Genomic DNA, 9,512 nt, shown 5'->3' with positions numbered 1-9,512 from the left:
GAGGAGACACTAAGCGTGTGTACAGCATGAGGCGTGTTAATTAATACGACGGTGTGTGGATGGCAGCGGCTGTTATTAGAAACTCCCCACTCACTCACCCACCTTGGCTTCGTGGATCAGTCTGGGGCAGTCTCATGCCCTCTCTGGGCCTCGACTTTCCCATCTGAAAAGTGGGTGGGGGTAGAAACTAAGAGTCTAATGTTTGGGCGTGTGGGTCCATAGGAACCTTCCAGCACTGAAGGAGAGAATGTGGAATGGTGCAGCCATGCCAGAGAGGGAGTCGGAATTTCTTAGAGTAGACAGAGACACGCCCTCTGAGACAGCAAGTGTGTTCCAAAGTGTATACCCCCAGTAAATTCTTGCATAAGTCCATGCACACGGATGTTCACGGCACAGCTGCTTGTGGTCAAGGGAACAGGAGGCCCCCCAAGATGGAGGGGTGAAATGCAGACAACGCGTGCCATGGAATACCACGCAGCAGTTGGAAGCGACGATGTGGCAGCTTTGGTCAGGGTCCTGCTGGTTATCCCTCGTCCCCGTGTCTCTGCACGTCAGTGGGCTTCCATCTGCCAGTGCTGCATTTTATTGCCCGTGGATTTTCTATTTCTGTTGGAGCCTATTTGCCACCCACACATGGCTGCCACCCACTGCCAGGGTCGCCCTCGACCAATGGCCGGCAGGAGTTGGTATGTAACGACCGCAGCTCGGGAGGGATAACTCCGAAGTGCTGGTTGTATCCCATCTCCCCAGTGCGGTAAAGCTCCAAGTGCCCCCCGGGACAGCTGGCTTCATGACACACTCTTAACTGGCTGCCTCTCCTCCCAGCTCACTTCCTTCCCCCTGTTAAACTACTTACGCTCAAGTCCCCCTCTCAGGATCTGCCTCTAGGGGACTCAAACCAACACAAACAGAGTAGGAGTGCACCCAGCAACATGGATTGACCCTAAAAACATTACGCTTAGAGCCCAAAGTGGGAGGAGGCAGAATGCAACTTAGGAAACTACGCCATTTACATAAACGCAAAACACACACATACTGAACAATATCGATTTTGCAAAAATACCTCCAAACAAAAAGATACATGTTAAATAATTAAAATGGTCACGGATTGGGAGGAGTTAGCTAATGGACAGGGTGTTTGTAAGAGACACAGCATCTGTGTGTGATTTAGAAAAAGGTGCCCCCTCTGGGTAGAGGGAGAGCTTTTGGATAGTGTAAGGCTTGATGGGCTGAGAGAGTGAGTGAATGAATGAATGAATGAATGAAACAAAACACGAGAGGGGCCTTGCGTGGACCAGTGATGATGACGTGCCATGCAGACTGAGAGCGTTAAAGCTCTGTTTAAGCACTAATATTTATTCTAGGGTTTGGAGTTTCTACTTCCAGAACTTGTTAGGGCAAACCCCCCACTGGTTATTAGGTCCCCCACTGCATCACCAGGCTGAACGGGGGCTGGGGGCCTGGGGTCTGAACACAGGACCGGCTCCCTGGCTGGGGGCGCACCTTCGCCAGCCCGTTTCTCTCCCTCCCGGCAGTCTCCACCACTAACCTTGCCCGTTGACCCCTAGGTCACCGACGCTCCCTGATGGTGGGCAGTGTGTGGGCGGCTCTGGTGCTCTCCCTGATCTGCATCTCGGCCCTCAGCCTCGTCTCCCCTGCCTGGTTCCAGACCCCCACCTTCTCCTTTGGCGTCCTCACTGCTCCCGGCCCCAGGGTGACCGCTGGAACCAGAGCTGAGGGATCTTCAGGTCCCTGGACCATCTTCCAGACTTCGCCTGGAAGGTGAGGTCTGGGCTCATCAATTCACTGGGACCTCGGGGACACTATCAAACACACCAGAGCAAAAAAAATGCCAAGTTCTGGTCCCCCCCCAGCCCCTGGCCACCACACCAGAGGCTCTGACTCTGTAGGTGTGGGGTGGGATCTGGCTATCTGCATTTTTGCAAACACCCAGGATGATTCTGAAAGCTGCCAGCCCACACAGTGCCTTTGTACAAATTAGGAAAAGGTGCCCCTTCTTCAGGACACCATACTGCCATCTGCTGGAAGATTACTGTAATCAATATGCAAATCGATGACAATCCCAATTCCTTCCTAGAGTCGTGCAGTGTACAACCTGCACACACCTACGCGGCCACCCCTAAGCGTTGTTAGGTTTGAAAACCACAGCTAAGGTGTTGAAAGTCTCTGTTACGATGCACATTACCAAATTCAACAACAGGGACAGTGGGTCAGAACTCTCAGTCCAGCACCTCTAAGGAAGATCATACGGCCTTCAAAATGGGTAATTACAAACGTGCCTCTCCCGGTGATGCTACCATACAGCAGGTACCCAATAAAGGCAGGGTGTGGTGGCCGCAGATCTAGATCCTAATTCTGGCTTCACCGCCTAATCAACCCCTTGGACCTCAGCTTGTTTACAGGTAAAATGGGGATGATAATAGCACAGACCTCATGGGGTTTCTGTTCAATAAGCAGAAGGAGGTGTGCCCGCCCCCACCCCAGTCAGCACCCTCCCTCCTCTCTCTTCCTGGCAGGTCTCGGCTGCGATGCTCCTTGGAGGCTGGCTCCTGCTGGCCTTCACTGCAATTCTCCTCCTGGCCTGGGCCCTGGCCCCTAAAGAGCTGTGCCCAAGGAAGGGCAGTGGCCCAACACCGGGGGTGCAGGCAGCAGCAGGTAAATCCACTGTCACGTAGCAAGCTTTCCAGACATGTTTGTAGAATGAATGAATGAATGAACAAACCTGTGAGCAGAGTCTGCCCTCCTGCATTGAATCTCAGAGATCAACCCTAGGATTGTAGACTATTCCTGGTCCTTTAGCAAGCCAGAAATGGTGGGGGAGGGAATGGCATCCTTAACATCACCTCTCCTGCCCTTAGCTAAACCCAGTGATAATAGTCTGTCCCCCTTTATTTCTCTCTCCTCCATCCACTTTGCATCATCTTTACCGGGACCACCAAACACAGTTGGGCAGGTTGTGCACTGCACAAGGGTGCCCAGCTGAGGGCTAAGAGATGCCGAAATCTAGCCTATGCTACACTTGCTAAGCCCTGAAACTGCAGGGCTGCATCTGCCCAGAGGGGTTGCTTTTCTGTAATTCACACATAGGCTCTGGATGGTCTAGCCCAGCCCTTGACTGCAACCCGCCTCGAATTCATTCTCTACCATCTCTCCCCTGCATTAGAGTAATAACCACCTCACGTGTCCCCCTGCTGCCACCTTTGCCCCGTAGAGCCTGTTTGCCCCACACTGGCCAAACAGGTCTTATTAAAACTGAAATCAGATCACGCCACTCAGACTGGCTTATCCACCCTCCAGTGACTTTTTGTCACACTCAGAGTAAAGTTCAAACTCCTTGCTGTGGCCGATGGGGCTCCGCCTGATTAAGCCCTCACTCCCTCACCAGCCTCATCTCTTACCCCTCGGCCAGGCTCAGTGTGCTCCAGCCACGCTGGCTCTGCGTACACAGGCTCGTATACACCAAGCTCATTTCCTCTGCCTGGAATTCACTTTCACGGATCCTCACGCGTCTCGCTCCCCCACTTCCTTAAGAACTCTGCTCAAACGTCACTGCCTCGGTGAGGTCTTCCGTGACCTTGGGGTGAGGGAGCGTCCCTCCCCTTAGATTTGCCTCCCTCCTACCTTGCTTTCTATCTTCCACAGCACTCACTCACCTGAAATATCTTCTCTGCCCGCTTGGTTATTGTCTGTGTCTCTCCACTAGAACGTCAGCTCAGGAGGGCCAGGCAGGTCTGCCTCAACATCCCCAGCACCCAGTACAGTGCTTTGCACACAATGGATGCTCGCTAAATGTTTGCTGAACCAGTGGATGGAGATACAGTCCTTGTTCTAGGCTTGCAGTGTCTGGTGGGGGTGGGGTGCGTCAGGCAGTTACAACTCAATGGATATTTGACACGACAGGGATGAGCACAGCATGCAAGGAAAAACTCCAGGAGGTACCTGACTCAGTGTGTGGAGGGTGTTAAGGAGGGCTTCCTGGAGGAGGCATCACCTGAGCTGAGTCTGGAAGCATGAATGGGAGTTAGCCAAATGTAGAAGGGCATTTCAGATAATGGGAACATCAGGGGCAAGGGCATGGAGACAAGAGAGCAAGGCATGTCCAGGGAACTGCAAGGAGACCAGTGTGGCTGGAGGGTAGCAAGGGGGGCTGGGGGTCATGTGACTCTCCTGCAGTGAGAGTGCCTAAGGTGAGGAGGTGTGCAGTTCATTTCCTTAGTGTCATTAGTGCCCACCACAGCACCTCCAACAGCTTTGATGAATGAATGCACGGATGGATGGGTGGGTTGGTGAATGGACGAATGAGTGGGTGGGTAAGTGAGTGGATGAACTGATGGATGGATCAATGGATATATTAGTGGATGGATGGATGGAGGGATGAAGGGATGGATGGAGGGATGGAGGGATGGAGGGATGGAAGGAGGGATGGATGGATGGAGGGATGGACGGATGGATGGATAGAGGGATGGATGGAGGGATGAAGGGAGGAATGGAGGGATGGATAGAGGGATGGACGGATGGATGGATAGAGGGATGGATGGATGGATGGATGGATGGAGGGATGGAGGGATGGATGGATGGATGGACAGAGGGATGGATGGATGGATGCATGCATGGATGAATGGGTAGAGGGATGGATGGATGGGTGGATGGGTGGATGGATGTGTGGATGGGTGGGTGGGTGGATGCGTGGGTGGGTGTGTGGGTGGATGGGTGAGTGGGTGGGTGGGTGGTTGGACAGGAGGGTGGATGGGAGGTTGGACAGGAGGGTGGATGAGTGAGTCCTGGGATGGAAGGTTAGCCCAGAGCCCTTGACTGACACACTGATTCTCCTTCCCCCTGTCTCCAGCCATCGCCACCATTGTGGGCCTGCTGGTTTTCCCAATCAGCCTGGCCTCCCCATTCGCCAGGGAAGCCTGCAGAACCTCCTCCATGTACCGTGGTGGGCAGTGCCAGCTGGGCTGGGGCTATGTGACCGCCATCCTCAACACAGTCCTGGCCAGCCTCCTGCCTGTGATTGGGTGGCCCCACATGACCAACGTCCAGGGGAGGACCATCCTCTTCTCCAGCGACACTGAGAGAATCATCCTTGTGCCAGAAATAAGCAAATAAAAATTTCCCAGGAGGAGCAAAAAAAGCCCACAGTAGAGTTGAATGAAATCACCACATACCCAGGTTCAAATCTCATTCCTGCTACTTCCTTGCTGTGTGACCTCAGGCAAGCCACTTCCCCTCTCTGGACCTCAGTGTATTCTTCTGTAAAATGGGGTGAAATAATGCCTTCCTCATAGGGTTGTTAGGAGAATTAACTTGGGATGCTGTATGTAAATACAGCGCTTAGCACAATGATAGGCATACAGTATTCAATAACCTTTAGCTACTCTTATTATAATCCCTGCCTCACAGGACTGTGGTGACAATGAAATCTATTCATGAAAAGTGCCTGGGCAATTCTGAGTCCGTGGCTCTCACTCAAATACTACATCTTTTAATGGGCGTGTGTATCTTCTCTCTCTCTTCCCTCCCTTTTTGTAAATCCTTCTCTCTTGGAGAATTCGAAAATGATTCGATATTTAATGAGTGTCCACTGTGTACAAGAGTTTGGCCAGGTTGGGGGGGATGGAGGGACAGGCATTAAGGACCTGTCTCACCCCTCTATGCAAATAATCCCACTGATGTGGAAACTTCACTGTTACTTGGGGCACACGAGACCCTTTACGATCCAGTCCCAACCTCTCTCTTCAGCCTCTTTCTTGTCACCCACCCAACCCCTGTGCCTCTCCCTCCAGCCACACTGAATTCTGAGCCGCAGTAGGTCTCTTCATACCTCCACCCCTTTGCACACGCTGCTCCCTCTGCCGGGGGTGATTCTGTTGCTCTGCCTATCACGACCCATTGCCCTTCTTCGAGGGCAGCGCCCTAATCTTCCCCTGGGAAATGACCCTAGCAACTCTCTGGCCACCACAGGCTTTAAGATGGACAAATGAGCCCTTCCAGTCAATCGGGCCTGGTTGGAAGGATTGGTTTAGAGATGGGCATGGCACCTGTGTAAGCCAGTGTGGAGGAGAGTGGAACCATTAGATGGACAGAGGCAGAGCTCTAAGGATTTCATTTGAACACCTGGATCCAGCCATGCCTGCTCCTCTACCTATAGAAGACATGGTCACAGGCAGCCCCAGGTGACATCTCTCTAGCTTGGCTGCCCCAGAGGAAAGAGTGAACTTCTCCTTCCTCTCTTGGTATATAGAATCCCAGGAAGGAATCTGATTAGCCAGGACTGAGTCATGTGCCCACCCTGGGGGGAGAGCCATGTCAGCAGTCTCCCTAGAAGGCCACAGTTATAATGTAGGAAATACAGTTCCCTAGAAGATGGGAGAAGGTGTTGGTACTAGAATGGGGGAAGGACGCTGGGCAGGCAAAACCATTCGATACCCAACTCTCTCTTTAAGGGAAGCTTTATTATCCCCATTTCACAGAAGTGAAAACTGAGGCTCAGAGAGGTAAAGTCACTAGCCCAAGGCTGCACAGCCAATCAGCAGCAGAGCTGGAATTTGAACCCAGGTCTGTCAGACGCTAGGGTGGAGGAAAAATAACACCTGGGTTTGCTCCCTCTGCCCCCACCCAGCTCATCTTGATCAAACTCTTTTGGCTTTAAATGTTCAACCACGAATATCCATCAATAACTCCCAGGAGCCATTCTGTTATTTTGAAAACACACAGACCACAGAGAACACAGCTTGCATTCATCTTTCGGAAGGAACAATAATGACAACTTGACGCTATTTTTTTAAAAGTAATAAAATCATGGAATAAAGTAATAGACCACCTCAACGCAAGTCAGCCTCGTGGGGGAAGATTGCTTGAGCCCCAGTAGTATCCCAGTGCAAAAAGCGGATGCCACCAAGTAGAAGTCCACACTCAGCCCGCACAGCACCCACTCGACCTTGCGATGTGCCGTCTCCTCTGTAATCACCTCACAATGGCCCCCAACTCCCTTCAGTTTCTCTTTGGACTGTTTCAGCAGCGCCAAAGGGAGCAATTCTCCAGCCTGTAAAGCAGCCCCATTTACAGAAGAGTCTGTCTTTGACAAGAGACGGAGGGCTCTCTCCATCTTATTTTCTCTCCATCAGAACAAAAGGAGTCCATTGTGTGCACGGAGCCCTGCTCCTACAAAGGCTGGAAATCACTGAGCCCATGAGTCTGAATAACGATAACCAGGAAGACACTGGAGGATTGCTGCACAGCGTCCCAATGTAATGGAAAGTCCCCAGGGAACCACATGGTCCGGTGGGTCATCTGAATTCTGCCAGGGTTGACTTAGCAACGGACTGGCAAGCTGGCACTTCGGAAAGGATCCAATTGTGCTGCTCTGGAGGCTATTCCTGCCCCCGGCTCCAGCTCTCCACGTGCCCAGCGGCTTAAAAGCCGGAAGTACAGGGACCCGGGAGCCCTTCGCTGACTCAGCAGAATCAGACGCAAATTGCCGAGTCAGCGTGGGCTTGCTCCTGCCAAGAGCTGACGGCCTCACCACACCTAACTCCAGTGTTCCTCCGTCACCGCCAAGAGGGCTCGGAGCTCGCCCCTTCCCGAGCCCTCCTCCAGGAGCCATCTCTTAGGTTTCAAAGACTCACCCGAGAACCTGAGCTAGGGAGATGATGGAAACAGGGAAACTGAGGTCCCAACCAGGAAATCATCCCTAGTAATGCTGAGGAGCAGAGGGTCCCAGTGAAAGAGGGGCCAGGACTGAATTCACAACCAAGGGAGGCATTATTATCCCCAGTTCACAGAAGTGAAAATGAAGGCTCAGAGAGGTAAAGTCACGTGCCCAAGGCCACACAGCCAGGAAATGGCAGATCTGGGATCCTAAATCATTGCTCCCCAAACATGTGGACGGAGATGTAGGACATGACTTTAATTGGTGCAGTGAGAAAGCCATCCTTGTTTCTATTCTCCTTTAAGTCCTCCAAGAAGAAAGTCTCGTTTGGTGCTAACATGACTTTAACGCCTCCGAAACCCTTGCAACATCCCTTCTTAACAATGAGAGAGCAGGCTTCAGGCTCAAATCCTTCAGCGGGAAATAGTATTTTGGTAAAATAATATTTATTTTTTACAATTATCTTCTGTTTATGCAAACGATGCTAGCTTTCCATAAGTTTGAAGTTTAAAAAGTGCATTGACTTAAAGAAAACTATTACAGATATAATAGTACAGATGGTGCACAGATAAGGCCACAGCCTTTTTTTTTTTTTCTTTTTGTGACGAAGATCAGCCCTGAGCTAACATCTGCGCTAATCCTCCTCTTTTTGCTGAGGAAGACCGGCTCTGAACTAACATCTATTGCCAATCCTCCTCCTTTTTTTTTTTCTCCCCAAAGCCCCAGTAGATAGTTGTATGTCATAGCTGCACATCCTTCTAGTTGCTGTATGTGGGACGCGGCCTCAGCACGGCCGGACAAGCGGTGCGTCGGTGCGCGCCCGCATCCGAACCCGGGCCACCAGTAGCAGAGCGCGCGTACTTAACCGCTAAGCCGCGGGGCTGGCCCAAGGTCACAGTCTTAAAGGTGGACTGCAGGTGACTTGAGTTTGTCAAAGGAGATGCTGTCATAAAACCTGGGGAGAAGACTCGCTGGTTGACGGGTCTAATGTCTCTTCATCTTAAGAGTATCTGTTGAAAAGGAAAGAAATCTAAACGGCTTCCTCCCGCTGTTCTTGACTGTATCCTCACCTCCCTTCTCCTGGGCAGCTGGGACCTCAGGCCTGGGAGGGAAGGAGGGACGGGGAAGAAGCAAGACGGAACAAGATGGCATAAACGGCTGCCAGCCCTTCTGAAACGGGATGGGGGGGCCTCCCAAACTCTTCTCACAAGAAGTGCTTCTCACTTGCCCCAGGGCCTCTCCATAAGCCATAGGGAAATCTCTAGATGAAAAGAAAAGGGAGCATGCTTTCGAAGAGACATGGCGGAGCAGCCAGGAGGGCCTTCACACTGCAGTCTTGTTCTGAATAGGAACAGCATGATTCGGGTAGAAAACCTGAACACAGAAAATGCTGGGGGAGGAGGAGGAGTCCACAGTGACGACTGTGTGTTCGATACACACGGAAACAGAGACCACTTCTCTCTCCCCGCACTGAGTCATGAAAATGTGCCTAGTGATCTGAGATCCATCTTGTCACATCCAGGCAAAGTACAAGTGCACGTGTTTAGGAAAGGCTTTACAAAAGCCAAAATATTCTCTTAGGATTTTTTTCCCCATAAAATACATTGTCAATTACCATAAGTCAATAGTGCATGTAACCAGGCATTTGTGCACACATAACAGGAACGCGGGCATTGCCCAGGTCTGGCGGTGCCAGGTGGCTGCAAGCAATAGCGGGCCCTCTGGGAGGAGAGCCACATGTGCCAAGCTACGGCTGGAGTCGGAGGAGTGAGCCTGGGGACTCCAGATGACAGCTGGAGCGTCGGAACTGGTCTTTGCTCTCAGAAGCTCACCCCAGGAA

At 51.8% G+C, this 9,512-nt stretch overlaps 1 protein-coding gene across 1 annotated transcript; it reads left to right on the top strand.

The window, feature by feature from the left end:
* The first annotated feature begins 1,585 nt into the window (after nt 1-1,585).
* LHFPL7 (LHFPL tetraspan subfamily member 7) lies at nt 1,586-5,130 on the top strand. Its single transcript, XM_058532286.1, is given in 4 exon segments — nt 1,586-1,694; nt 1,697-1,782; nt 2,538-2,676; nt 4,868-5,130. Coding segments are annotated over 4 exon segments (597 nt in total).
* The last annotated feature ends 4,382 nt before the right edge of the window (nt 5,131-9,512 follow it).

Source organism: Diceros bicornis, chromosome 35, assembly GCF_020826845.1.
Source record: "Diceros bicornis minor isolate mBicDic1 chromosome 35, mDicBic1.mat.cur, whole genome shotgun sequence".
Lineage (NCBI taxonomy): Eukaryota > Metazoa > Chordata > Mammalia > Perissodactyla > Rhinocerotidae > Diceros > Diceros bicornis.
Note: the sequence above shows the minus strand (reverse complement) of the source record. Positions and strands in the feature narration are given on the sequence as shown.